At 45.4% G+C, this 14,368-nt stretch overlaps 1 protein-coding gene across 3 annotated transcripts in view; it reads left to right on the top strand.

Moving 5' to 3' along the window:
• Window positions 1-14,368, top strand: part of GDPD4 (glycerophosphodiester phosphodiesterase domain containing 4) — a 38,416-nt gene that overhangs the window by 18,472 nt on the left and 5,576 nt on the right. For 2 of the 3 annotated variants that reach the window (XM_052812675.1, XM_052812673.1), the window contains exons 5-12: window positions 4,699-4,758; window positions 6,339-6,437; window positions 8,760-8,853; window positions 10,426-10,571; window positions 10,927-11,009; window positions 11,882-12,032; window positions 12,586-12,810; window positions 13,627-13,784. In XM_052812675.1, coding sequence (XP_052668635.1) covers window positions 4,699-4,758; window positions 6,339-6,437; window positions 8,760-8,853; window positions 10,426-10,571; window positions 10,927-11,009; window positions 11,882-12,032; window positions 12,586-12,810; window positions 13,627-13,784 — 1,016 coding nt within the window. The remainder of the gene's footprint in view (window positions 1-4,698; window positions 4,759-6,338; window positions 6,438-8,759; window positions 8,854-10,425; window positions 10,572-10,926; window positions 11,010-11,881; window positions 12,033-12,585; window positions 12,811-13,626; window positions 13,785-14,368) is intronic. The other variant, XM_052812676.1, reaches the window with a different exon arrangement.

The raw sequence follows: 14,368 nt of genomic DNA, 5'->3' as shown, positions 1-14,368 counted from the left end.
ACACAATAGGTTTCTGGGGTCCTTTGTCCCTGCTGAAGTACAAATAAATAGTGATTTTATTCTAGTGCTAGCAATAAAAACCCAAAGTGATAAATAGGACATCTGCTTGGCCATGCCCACAGCAATCAATAGCATCATAAAAGCTGTGGACTGACGGAGCTCTGAGTAGGGCAAATAAGAATATTTAATTACAAGGATTCTGTGACACCCTGGTAGCTCTAGGGCTCAATGTCTATTATTCAGCAAAGCCTACCTGGCTTTCCCAGTGGCCGTGGAGTAGTACGGGTGGTTTGGTGGTTACAATGCTGCTTTGGGCAGCTCAGAGCTTTGCCAGAGATGCCCATGTGACATGGATACCTCTGAGATCATACCTCAGCAGGCTGTGGATCTGGAGTCAACATCAGGATCAGACTAACCCATCATAGCACATGCTAGAAGTGGGCTTTACAGGATTTCCTGGGCTCGAGGAGCCTGAAGACCCCTGGGGCTGGTATGTCAGCTTGGTCATGCTCTGTCTGGACCCAAACATCAGCCAGTGTCCAAGCAGTGGACTTTCTTAGAGGAGTTTCATGTCCTTGGCAGCATGAATGTGATGACTGCAAGCTATCAGGACGGGTGATGGGCAAATAAAAGCCAGAAAGGAAGATGGAAAATATGAGGTGAAATTGGTGTCCTACATGGTTCAGTTCAGTCTTGGTCCCACTCTTCATTGTGTAGACACATCCTCCTCCTTCTCTCAGCAGCTCAGCTCTGTCTGATGAGGCTAACAGCATTTGCCTTCCTCAGGAGGATGAGCATGGGTAAACCTGAAAGAATACAAGTAGTCTGGATGCTATCAGACAAGTCCTACAAGAGAAACACTTCAGAGGTTCCTCTGCTCTGGGGTCAGCCCCTGCAGTGAGGGTCCATGCTCCTTGCTTTCATGAAGCTGTTAAGCGACCCACCCAAAGCTGTTGGGTATTTCTTAGGGCACTTGACCTGCTTGATTGCATCACCATGTCATCATGTCTCATTTGGCAAGATTGCTGCATGCATCAGCGTTGAGCAGTGGGCATTGGGAGGCATGAGGCCCCACGCCATCAGAGCTGTTACCTAGACAGGCTTAGGTCTTGAAGGAAAGGGGAGCGAGGAAAGTAGTCACTGCCACCATTCATGCTCCCACTATGTCAAAATGTGCAGGGTCACACAATGGTCACATGCTTGCATGCAGGGTCTTGTGATGACAACTGTGGCTCAGCGATGCTCGTCCCGGCAGGGCTCCTTTCAGAGAAGGGCTCTACCAGGAATCACCCCTCCATCACTCTTTGCAGAGCTTCCCTGTCACAGCATCTGGCCTTTCAGTGTAGCCCTTGAACCACCCAGCAAAACACTAGGACCCTCACAGGCTAATCAGTGCAACTCAGCCTTTCCTCATCTAAATAGATCTATCAGGGTGGGTACTATACGATAGCTGGATCGCTCTAATTCATTTCAGACAACTGATGGCCAAATAGGTTGCCCCCATGATGAATTACATCCCATGTTCTGGTTGAACAGTGTTGGATGGAGACTATCCCCACACGTATTGCAGGAAGGACTGGAGATCTCACCCAGACAATGCTTCCTTGTCATGTTTTGCATCAGCAGCCCATCACGTCAGAAAACCAAGCACCCTGATGCCCTTGTTGGAGCAGAAAGATTTTATAGCAACCAGTGGATGGTCTGGTTTTGTCTGTGAGCACCATACCCTCTTCCTTAATGATGGCACCCAAATGGAGCCTGCAAGCCTGCTTCCATGACCTTATTGTGAACCACTGAAGCAAACACTTTTCTGCCCACCAGCCACCAGCGGCTGAACAAAACGCTGCACAACAAAGCACTTGCTGTCTGGACAAAGACGCTCTCCAGCCGCATGCATCATTGTAATTTTTTCAGACAATCAGTTTCAATTAATTCAATTGTTATCACTCCCGAAGACAATTTTCTCATCCCCATTAGAGCTAAAAGGTTAAGCTGAGGGGTCTAATTGCAGGACCATTCATGCTCAGTGAAGAAGAAAAAACTTTTCTTGTTCAGTCTTTCAAACACCAACAGATAATATTTTCCTCTCTGTAGTTCAACCATGTTTGTTCTAAGGGTTTTGTGGAAGTGACTAATGACTATACAAAGTAAAGAGGTTCCCATGTGTTGTGGCCTCTCCATTTGTAGGGTAAGAGAGAACTCAAAGTAGTACATTGGCACTGAAGCCCCAAAAGTGAACTCAAACCTCCACACCTATGAGAGTAGGGTCCCAGCCGTGTTCTGAGTTGCTGCATTTTTGCCAGAAAGTGAATGTAAGGATCTGAATTCTGCTGTTGTGAACATCTAAGTGAGCAGATGTTTCAGGTGAGCTGAATGTCTACGTGCCTGCCTCCAGGTCCTTGTGGTGGTAGGCTCAGAGCCTACCTAAGCCTCACCAGCACTATTGAAATAAGTACAAGGTCATTCCCATGCTGAAGTAGAGTGGGGTTAAGCGTCTGTTGTCCATCCTTTTGCAGCATAACCTTGTTGTGGTCAGTGCACCCACTCAGAAAGAGTGAGACAGAGGTGCAATCCTCCTTGCCACGAATCCCTCTCTCTTGCCGCTGGGAAGCATCCCTCAATTACCACTTCTCAGGTATGTGGTGGAAGGGAGACACTTCCACACCTCATGCTAAAGAAGAGAACAGTGCAAATGTTGGAGGCTGTAAGATTCGGGGAGATGCTGGGGCTGGCAAGAGGGACCTTGGCTCTAGCCTCAGCAGTACTAGTCAGAAACATACTGGTCACCTAAGCCTACATGTCTGTGTACTTGTATTACACAATCCCAGGATATGTGTGGAAGCCGTTTGGAGGAGACAGACCTGCTGGTGCTGGTTGTCCCTTTGCCTGAGGAAGTCCCGTTCTAGGTGCAAGCCTGTGGGACATTGCTAAGGGCAGCTGCTCTCTATGGCAGGGCGTGTTGGACAGGTCCTGGACAGCTTTAGAGGAGAAGGATGAAGCTAGGTGATTGTGGCTTGAGGTGTTAAGCTTCAGGGGTGCGCATCACATCAGCTCACTGGTCCATCGAGATGCGTTCTCCTAAAGTGACCAGTGGCGCAACTGTGAGAGTTCCTTCTTCACCCTCTGAGGATGAAACCTGGTGATTATTTGTCTCATAAGCTGATAATGAGATGTTGTTTCCATCCATGAAAATGAGCTCACCCTCCGATGGCATTCCCAGATGTGATGCATCATTCATACAGAAATCGTACTGCAGTAGCAGGGGAGAGTCCGGCTGAGCATGGCCTGTGAAATAAGTGTTTGGCTGCACCTTAGGCAAGGACCAGGTCTTTGTATAACATTACTTGCAGAAAAGGAGCAAAGTGTCTTTTTTCTTCCTTTTTCTGAAACAGCTTATTTAAATGGGGCTGGCTTAAGATCTTTAGAAGTAATTCAATTCTCTCTGAACTGCTCCCATGGTTACTCATCATGTGCTGGATTCGATTAAAGGAGGCTAATATGTCAAGAAGCACTTAAAAGCTGATCTGTATTCTCTGCTGAGCTTATATCTTGCTTCAAATCATCATGATCCTGAAAAGAGAGTGTGTTTGTAGCTGGATAGGAAACAGCTTAAATTCCTTTGTAGTTGTGTTTCAGGAGAGAAAAGCCTCTTCCCCTAAATCTGTATGTCCTGTTTTCATACGATCCCACTGTGCTGTAGTCTGGAGGGACCTGCATCATAAATGATCCTTCTCAGTACAGCACTGATGTCTACTAACAGACACTTTTCTCTGAACCCTGATATCTGATGATACTGGTCCCCAAATTGTCCCTTATGGTGGTTGGGAAACTTGCCCCAGGCACTCGGATTCCTGAGCATAGACCTGTGCATTTTCACAGCAGCAAGGTACTTCTCCTGGTGAAATTCATCACCAGGTTCATCAGTTTCTTAGGTCCGGGACAACTTGAAGAAACTTTCCATCAAAGCCACGGACTGGCTTTCCTCATCCTTTGCTTCTTGGTGTTCAAGGCTTCTCGAGTTGTCCCCTGCCCTGGCTGGGGTTTGTGCCATGCCTCACTGGAACCCTCACCAAGGGCTTCAACTTGCCATCGGAGGGAAAGAACGTGTCAGCCACCAAAAACTAGAATCTTTGAATCTCCAAGGCAGTTTTCCCTGTTCTGAGATGTGCCTGTCTCTTGCGTTTCCTGCGATTACTGTGGGAGTGTTGTCTCCTTCGCTGTCTGCTCTGTATTTTTGTGGTGCTTTGGAGGCATTTTTTATTCCCTGACGTCTCTCCCGTGGTTAATATGCCTCTAATCACAGCAAATGCCTCTAATCACAAAAAATAGGCAAGGTTAGTGCTGAATTGGTTCATAGCATAACAGTAGACCCTGGCCATCATGCCACTTTCAGAGTTTGTACTCACAAAGAAAAGTCATTGAAACTGTGTACCCTGAAGTGCCCCATTACCTGTTACCTGTGAAAGGGCTTTGATCCTGCAGGGCAGCCTTGGTATGTGTTTGGCCATTTCAGAAGCATTTCTACTGTAACAATAAACACTTCTCTCCATACACTTGTCCTGCTAGCAGCCTTGACATTGTGCTGGAAGACCTAGTGTTAAGTGACTTCCCAATGCAAAAATAATTCCAGAAGTACCTCACTGAACACACTTCGTCATCTTCTACCAGGATGCAAACAATCTCTTCTTGATTTCCCAGGTCCTAGCGATGTGTTTGCTTGCAGAAGGTCAGCAGCTGTACCTACACTGGAGTCACAAGGTAGGGAGACTCAGGGCTTTCTGGTAACTCTAATCTATGCTTTAAATCACTTGAGTCTGTGGTGTTTCTCTGCATGAAAAACATCTTAGATTATGGGAGAGAAGGAAGAGAGGGAAGAGGTTAATCTTAGGAGACTATAGATACCCATAAGAATGATATCTCCACCTGAGCTGATCACCTAAACTCCCTTTGTAGTCAGCAGAGGGAGGTGAATCCCCTGAGGATGCAATTCATCCAGCTGGTCATAGACATCTAAATTAAGATGAAATGAATCACACTTAAAGTACCTTTTTTTCCCCCACTGACTCTAAAAGGAGCCTGCAGTGACTCATTCAGGTGAAGTCTATATTTGACAGGTCTACATGTGGTAACATGAAGACAAAAGCTAAGTTTTCATAAGGACATCATGTGGCAGACTCCAGCAGCAGTGAAAAAAGTGGCTGCTATCTCTGCAGAAGAGAAAGCTGGCTTTTCCAAGGCATCCCAGTGCCTTATGCCTTTTGGTCTTTCGGTGGTTTCAGAAATGCTACCTGGAGTTTTGAAGGTGCAGAAACAAATCCCCAGAGAGTTGTTGCTGCAAAATGATGCATTAGAATCACCGTGCTTGATAAATTATTGAGGCTGAGGCGTTTAAAAAATTATCCTCTAGCCATGCAGTTTAGGGGAGAATGTAATGTGATTGCAAATCTTGCAGTGGAAGGGAATAGCTGAACATGCAGATACTTGATCCTGTGTTTCTTCATTTAAGTAATGGAAACACAGTCATCTTTACTATTGAAAATTGGCTTCCAGAAGAACCAGAAAGATGTAGAACAATTTGTAAAAAAACCCTGAGACTGCATCCTTGGGTAGAAGAGATTAGGGACAGATTATTAAGGTGTTGATCTGTAGGATCCCCCTGAAAAATGGTTAGAGCCTTGGTCCAATTTCTACTAGCACTTAGTTCTCAGCAGATACATGATGTACCAAGAAGAGCCTGCCATCACCATAGTGCTGGTACCAAACTGAGCAAGAAGCCAAAGAATAGACCGAGCTACCTCCTCGCTTTTTTGGTTAAAAAGTGAACTCTCATCTCTTAATTATGGGAGTCTTTGCTGTTGCTGAAGCCTGTTGCAGAGCAGCTCATAGCATAAGGAAGCTGTGTTGCTCTCTCTTTTGGATGGAATTAATCACTTCTGAATTTAGCCATCTGCAGGTTAGGGATTTGATGTAAGATGATGATCTAGGCTTCATCTACATCAACAGAGAGAGAGAGAGAGAGAGAGGCATCTTCCGTCATAAAGCAAGTGGGAATGGATCACCTCTGGGAATTCCTCTCTTTGTCCAAGGATTATAGAGGGAGCCTTGAGAGCTGACTTAGTTGGGTACCCAACTCTTAAGATCAGTCTTGCCAGCAATCGATAGCACTGTTGGTCTGGTTTTAGTCCCGTTGGATCTTTTTGTCTCTGAACTGGCATAGTCAAGCTGATGCATCCTAAACTTACCAAGTCCAAGCTGCTTAAATAAGCCTGTGAGTCAAATGGATGGCACACCCTGTGCAGAAATGCTGAAGCTGATTTATGTCTTCTTTGCCTTTCCAGATTGGGACTTTTCTTGTCCTGGGCTTCTCTATAACAGCCCTCTTCATATTATCGGTACTCTGGGGAGATCAATGGAAAACTGTCCGCCTGTCATTCCAGGTAAGAGGGGCTGGGAGGTCTGTTTGAAAGAACAACTTGTTTATAGAACAAATTTGTGGTAATTGCTAGAAAACATTCCACATGCGTTTTTCACATGGGTTTTCCTGGCAGGGTATGTGTCTTTGAGTAAACTTTTATTATGCTTAACATTTCCTGTTGGGAGAAAGGAAGCCAAGACCCAAGGCTGAGTTTCAAGCTATCTGATGTAACATGTCTCAGTTTGGGAAGTCACATCCTTTTTTTTTTTTTTTTTGGCAAAAATGTTGTAGGTATACTGTTAATTTTCAGGTGCCCAGGACAGGTAAATCAGACCCCTTTGGCTGCATTGCTGGAGCAAGAACTTTCTCCCTAATCAGTTCTTGCCAGTTCAGCAGCTTTAGCACTAGCACAGTTTCAGTCTTCTGTGACTCAGAAGTGCTTCATGTCCTGAGGGCAGGACAGCACGGAGTTTTTAGGGAGCAGGTGGGGAACGCTGGTATCAGGTGGGACAACCTGCAGGGTGTGGGAGGTCAGAGTGCATGGTCTGCTGGCCTCCTCAACTCTCACCAGATCTGGAGATGGAGGCAAGACCTGCTCAGTGCTGTTTAGTGTCTGAGCATCCAGGTCCCCACATGTATTGGGAAGCAAGAAGTATGTAGCCTTTGATTACACATCTGACCTGAAGATGTTATTTGGGCCTATCACTTCTCCCCCATGTGGCTTACTGCTTGTGAATGTTGGGAGAGCAATGCATATGGACTGGAAGAGGAATCACAGATGTGGTGTTCGTAGGGTGTGGTTAATTGCACGTTCCTGCTCTACAGAGTTTGGTAACCATTGGGCTGTGCACTGGCAAAGGTAATGAGAAACCATCAGCTTCTCCTCTCCCTTACAGACTCCAGGGGAGGTGGATAAGGAGAAGGAGACACAAGAGCCTTTGGGTTCCCCACAGGTGCTGTTTATTTTGGGTGTTCATGCCCTTTGAGATGCTTCACATGGCCTCCCACTGCTGTTCCCAAAGGACATGAATCTCTTGTAGATCCTGTGTCATGTCCATTAGCCCTGCAAAGCTATCTCAAATATCCTGGACATCTCAGATGGCACCTCTGTTTACGTAACTGAAGCGTGCCTCTGATCGGAAGATGTTGGTATCAAGTGTCCGGGGCAGACAGTATCACATGCAGTAACATCTCTCAATGACTGCTGCTTTCTTCAACCCTTCCAGCTTAGAGAATCAGGCATGGACTAAGCAATAGGAAAGGCTTGCATCTGGATAACTTTTTTTCCTAGCACATACCTTAATAACTCTCAGTTCTAGCTGGAACAATAACCACAGGGCTCTGACGAATATGAGAAAATGATGGACCGGTTTCTTTGACAGATTTGCCTAGTTTTATGAGAAGTGTGTCATACCAACCTCCATTCAGTGTCTGTACAAGTGACAAACTATTTTTGCTTGGTTTCCAGCTCTGATCATGCATTCATGATAAGCACAGAAGTGATTCTTAACTTCTGATCTTGTTTGATCTTTAGGATGAAAGAAATCTAGTCCAATTACTATATCTGTCCAGCAATAGGTATTATGTAATATATCATAAGCATTAAATGAATATATTGTTTTGTGTCAGTAAATCAAGAAAAATACCTACACACTGAGTTAAAAGTTTAAAAAAAAGAGAGAGAAAATGCAATTAGCCCTAATGCAAGTGAATTAAATGCTTTGAAAGAAATGCAAATTAATTATTTTTCTGGAATATATTGCTAATATGTGAAACTAGGTACTGCAGGGTTTATATGAGTCTAATAAAGTCCATGATCAGACATGTACCAGATTAACTACTTCTCTTATACCACAATAGTTAGTTCCATGCAGGTGTAAATACCACATTTTATCACTCAGGTTTGTTGACATCAGTTTAATGATTTAGCTGCAGTGTGGTATAGAGGTGACTATTACCTGGCTGGGATTGGATTGGGTTAGATTGGATTAAACTGGCTGCTCCCTGGAAGATGCTCACAGATTAGGGCACAGCAGTAATGGCAATCGTGTCCACATGGATGAGGACAACCATGTCCCCTTCAGCTGACTTAGGAGAAAGGAGAGCTGTGTAGTGCAGTGAGGAGCCCTCCTCAGCCTGGGCAGCTGGTCTGGCTGGGGGCACATCTCTCTCCTCCAACTCCAGAGGTGTTTGGTGGATCCGACACAGGTGTGGGAGAGAGGTTGAACTCCTGGTATCTGCAGCAGGAGCCCATCCAGGTGGAAGGCTGTAGCCGTGGTGGGGTTTGTTTCCATCTGCATCCACACTTCATCTTTTGACTAAAATCCTTTTCTCTCCTTCCCAGATCACAGCTCCCTATCTCCACATAGGGGCAATAACCATCATGGTCCTCCTGTCCTGGCCCGTGGCTCTTCATGCCATCAGAGCAGATAAGAAAGGTACGGTAGCTCTGCTTCCTGCTCCCTATATGACAAAAGACGTATATCAGTGTGGGAAAATAGGTGGGCAGGAGCCTTTTCCTCCCACACCTGCAGTCCAGCTGGACGAGACTTTTAACTTCTGTGTATCCCAGGGAAACTAGCAGGGCTGGGGCTTGGGCTGTGCACTGTCCTCTGGCTGTCCAGGTGCGTTACTGGTTTGCATGTTCCCTTCCACAGTTTTGGCCTGTATCAAGGCAGTGACCTGCCTTGAGATGGAGGAGATTAGCAGAAGTACCCATGTTCTGATTCATGCATGGAAATTTGTTCAGCCCTCTGCGGGGAAAAAGCAGCCCATGGCAGCTCTCTTGGCTGACTTTTGTTTGCTATTCTCAGCTTTGCTGTCTCAGAAGGGATCTCCAGTCCAGTCAATCCACGTCAGACTAGTGCATCTCAGGAGAAGCCAGCTGAGATAGGGGAAAGAGCTTCTTGATCAGTTCCTAGTGTTATCTCATGGGAAGCTCCTGTCCACCTCCGAGAAGAGTGACCAAGTAGTGTAAGGACAAGGCCAGATACCAGGAACAACTGCCGAAGAGCCTGGCTCTGGGACTGGCTGTTTTTCTCTGACCTAGTCTCTCCACATAGCCAAAATTATCTACATGAGACCCATCTGCAGATATTGATTTATAATAAAAATCACAGACAGAATGGGATACTGAAAGCATTTTTTTTTCCTGCCCAGGATTTTTCTTATTGAACTACAGCTGGGGATATTGGGAGGGAATATGCTGGGACCCTAGACATTACAGTCCACCATGCCTAATGGACGCCCAGCTCAATACATCAGCTTGGTGTAAGCCCAAGTTCCTTCAGAGCCACTGGCACAACATGCAGAGGGGTGGTGGTACCCATTCAAGAAAGAAATATTGGCACATAGGTGCTCATTTCTCAGAGGAACTCTTTTGTTCCCAGAGGTGAAGGCTCACTGGAGCTCTTGGGCAATGTGTTAACAGACTCCAGAGAAGACTGTAGGGAATGAGTTGGCAAGTTTCTGAGATGCAATACCCGTGCAGTCAGTCTGTAGGATTCTGTAGGTCACACACAGAAGGTCACTGACAGCAATCTGAATGAACGAAGGAAGTATTCACCTTAAGGGGATGTAACATAGTTGAAGGAGAAAGGTTTCTCCTCCTCTTCACTGTGAATGAAACTTCAAAGTGTTGCTTGTTCTTACCTGAGTAAGAAAAAAATCAGCATCCATCTGTTGAGGATTGTTTTTCTACAGATGGGGGATATTTCATTGCACCACCTCTAAAGAAAAAGAAATTAAGGCCATGTCTTGCTGTAAGACATAGTGAGATGTAATTAAAGCACAAAACCTACAGTCCTGACTTAGCCCATGTCCTTGCTTTGACCAGTTTGTTTTCCTGGGTTGCATTGTTTGGAGAGAAAGTGAAAATTAGGGGAAAAAGGGATGGGACAAAGCCCAACAGCTACTTTAGCTGGAGGGCTGTATTAAAAGTCAAGCTGCAAGGCAAACCCGTATGTTACCACATGGATTAACTCTAGCCTTCCTCCTTCAAATTCTTTCAGTTGTTCAGGTGATAATTGTTGGTCCATACCTGGCTATCCTTCTCTTTCTTTTCTTGATACCTCTGGGGATGTACTCTCCTTGCATCAGAGAGATGGGGACGCTTGGACCAAAGCCAGCCCTTATTGGACACCGTGGAGCACCAATGGTAGGTCTGGAGAAGTTATTTTACATCATTTTTTCATCCTGTCAGTGTCTTGCTACCTTCATCATCATCTTCTGGGTTTTTTTCTGTGAAATCTGTAGAGGGTGGAAGGGGACACATTTCCTTTTAGAATTGCATGCCAAAGGCATCGCTGCATGGGTTTGCTAACATGGATAACGCTGTTCCTGAGGGACAAGATGCGTTTGGTGGCTAAAGTGGAAGAAAACAAACAGTAGACTTTAACAAGATAACGATGTTCCCTTAAAAACCAGAGGTGTTACAGAGACAGAAAGTACTTACAGAGTCCTCCACAGTGTGTTTGAAAATTATCTGCTCATGCGCATTTTTTTTTTTTCAGCTGGCACCAGAAAACACTGAGATGTCATTTCAGAAGACAATTGAACATGGTGGGGATGGTCTTGAAACAGATGTCACCATCAGGTAAGGGGAAAATATCGCATCTCACAGAATATGCACTGCTTTTTCTAAGAGTTGCCTTTGGAGATGTGCAACGCCAGGCAATGAGGTTTTACTGATGGCTGGGACAGGGTCCCTCGGTGCGTGATGATAAGGGCTGTAGGGCATGGTTGTTCTCAGGCAAGTCAATGAGCTGTAGCTATTGATTTAACAAGTGTTATTTCTACAGTATATTTTAAATGCTTTGCAGAGTATAAAGACAAGTCTCTACCCTAGTTTGACTTCTACGCCACAGTGAGGGCTGTATCAGGCCTACAAACCAACAGAAAATTGTGTTCAGACTTGGGACAGCATAGTCCTAATTATTAGTTCTTTAATTGCCTTTGTTTGTGGGACCCATTGCCATGAATTGCTAACATGCTGTGCAGGATGAGCAGTTTCCAGGCACTGAATGAGAAAAATACTAATGCTTGGATGTTCTACTGATGTAGACCCTTCTATAAGAGAAAATTTTGCCTTTCCATCACTGTCCATTTAGACTTCAGTCCTCTGAAACCCATAGAAACACTTTGGTGTCACCAAAAGAGATTTCAACCATAAGTTACTACATATTTTTGGAGGGGCTGGCAAACATAAATGCCACTATCTCCACTTTTCCCCTGAGGAAACTGAGGCACAGACAGGCATGACTTCTCCAAGGTCACCCAGCAGTATTTAATCCAGAAATAACCTGGTGTCTTGAGCCTCAGCCTTCCTCCCTATCCCACCCTCTGCACTGAGGGAGGCTGTACTGCTGCATTCACGGTGGCCCACATATTCTTCTGACCTGGCATGAGTCTGCTCATGCCATGAACAAACCTGCACTCCAAGTGACCTGAACTCTTGCTCTCCAACAGCTACGATGGGGTTCCTTTCCTCATGCATGACAGCACCTTGAGGAGGACAACTAACATCAAGGAGGTCTATCCCAATGACACTGCTCAAAATGCTGCGTTATTCTCCTGGGATGCCCTGGAGGAGTTGAATGCTGGAACATGGTTCCTTAAGGTAAGCACCATAAAGGACTATCATCAACTGGATGTAGAAGACACCAGCTGGCTACTACTTAATAGCATGAATGTTAGGAGAGGAACTACTGGTTGACCCAAAACTCAAAGAAGTCAGTAGAAATCCTTCAGGTGGGGTCTCCTTGCTTTGTCCAGTTGGCCTTTAGGCTTAGGAGACCTATAACAATTGGCTAGTGGGTGTTCTTGTGGCTCCTCATCACGGCAGCAGCAGAACACATGGGCTAGGGGAAGAAGACAAGAGCTACTTGTGCAAGCTGCTGTGTATAATAGTCACAGCTAACATGATGAGACAGAGAAGCACAGCAAAACTAGCTGTAAACTATGCAATTTAGGTCCCAGAAGCAGTGTCGTCACAGCCTGGGTTAATTTCCTCTGTTTATCAGGTAGAAGAGCTAAGCAAAATAAAAGATCCTCGCCCGCTGAGGGCTGATGTCAAACTTTTTCCCTCTTAGAGATATGAGTTTTTTGCATGCAGCTGACTTCCAGAGGTGACTGCCTGATTGATTTCCTTTTTCATATCTGTTTATTTCTAGGACAAACCATTTTCATGCATGGGCTCACTGTCAAGGGCAGATCAAAACCAGGCAATGAATCAGTCAATTTACAAGCTAAGTAATTTCTTGCGCCTCGCAGACAGTCAGAATAAACTTGTGATATTTGATCTCTACCGCCCTCCAGAGAAACATCCTTACAGGAACTCGTGGATCAACAGAACCCTGGAAGTCATCCTCAGCGAGTCGGGGATTAGACCCCATCTGGTAGGGTGGCCTCACTCCTCCATATACCTTTTTATTGCTCTCTGAATTGGGACTTTGGGGTCATACCTTGCATGATTTCACCTGCATAAAGTCCGTCCCATTGCATTTCACTTGTTTTAAGAGGCATCATTTGGAGTATATTCCTACTATTGGTTCCTCAGCAAGTACAAAATGGTGTAACCCTACAGCAGCACAGGGAAATAAGCCAGTGAATATACCAGCTGATGCTTTAGCCCCTAAATGGCATCATTTCATCATTGTAATAATTGGCAGCCTACTCCCTGCCACCCATGCTTATTTTACATATTGCATAGAAACTCCTGGCTTAAATTAAAATACACTGAGTTGGGAGCCTTCATTGCCTTCCTCCTTCTCCTGGCAATGGATGAATGCTAAACGCATATGGATCAGGTTATGTACCCATCGATGTCCGGGGAGTTACGCTGATCTGTGTCTGCTGAAGATCTCTTCTCTCATGCTGGGAGAATGGGAGAACAGAATATTTTCTGTTGCCTTTCCCATAAACCAAAGCTGTCTTTCCATTCATTTCAAACACCGCATCTTTTGTTGGGCTGTGTGAAATGTACTCACTGATTTCAAGTTGATAAGCAAGGAACAGTGAATACTTATTTCTTGATGAAAGTGACTTGCAAGTTTTAACTCTGCATCCAAATGTTCTTTGATCATTGAACAAAACACGTCATTTGACCGGCTGGGTTAAGCCCCTCAAGACATTATCTTTACTGGGTTTGTGTGAAGGGCAGGGCACATTAGTACGTCTGCTGTGAATTCACTGGGTCCTCTTGTTGCCTGCAGGTCCTCTGGCTGGAGAACGACATGAGGTCCTTTGTTCAGTCTGTTGCTCCTGGGTTTCAGCAGACAATGGGCAGTAAGGCCCCGGTTGAAGACCTATTGATGGACAATATTGTCAAACTCAATCTGGCCTACACTGAAATGTCCAGCGAAGATATCCGGTAGGTTGCAGTTTCAGCCCCAAGTACAGTCGGTGGACTACAGCTGGACTATGCCTCATGCATGTGGCAATGTCTCCCTCCAGTGACCAGCTCCAGGATCTATAGCATTTTCGGAATCGCTGCTTTAGATCAAGCGGCCATCCCTGTTTTATTTTGGGAGTGAAGGACTGTTGTTCACTCCTACTGTTGACCGGTGTGTGGTCAAGAGGTGGCATACGCGATTACACCCCCTCCTGCCCCCAAGTCCATATTTACTTGACCAAGCTCTGAGGATCTCCTGGGTAGAATATCACAGCTCTCTCCTGATTTCTTGTCTTTGTATTCACGCCGTCCTCAGTCCCACCAACACTGCATCATGGAGAGTGAACACCTATTTCACCTCCCGTGGCTCTTCCACAAACATCGGTGTGAGTGCATAATGCTGTGGTGAGAGACCATCACTCTCTTGTAGCTGATGTTTTGGAGACTTCATTTCTTGTCTCTGTTACCTCCAGTACTCTGTTGCTTGTGACACACTGAAAATGTCATCTCTTCAATGGAAGGCTCCACATTCATTGCAGAAATTTCCAAAATGGTTCCCTCCA

Source organism: Harpia harpyja, chromosome 17, assembly GCF_026419915.1.
Source record: "Harpia harpyja isolate bHarHar1 chromosome 17, bHarHar1 primary haplotype, whole genome shotgun sequence".
NCBI classification, from domain to species: domain Eukaryota; kingdom Metazoa; phylum Chordata; class Aves; order Accipitriformes; family Accipitridae; genus Harpia; species Harpia harpyja.
Note: the sequence above shows the minus strand (reverse complement) of the source record. Positions and strands in the feature narration are given on the sequence as shown.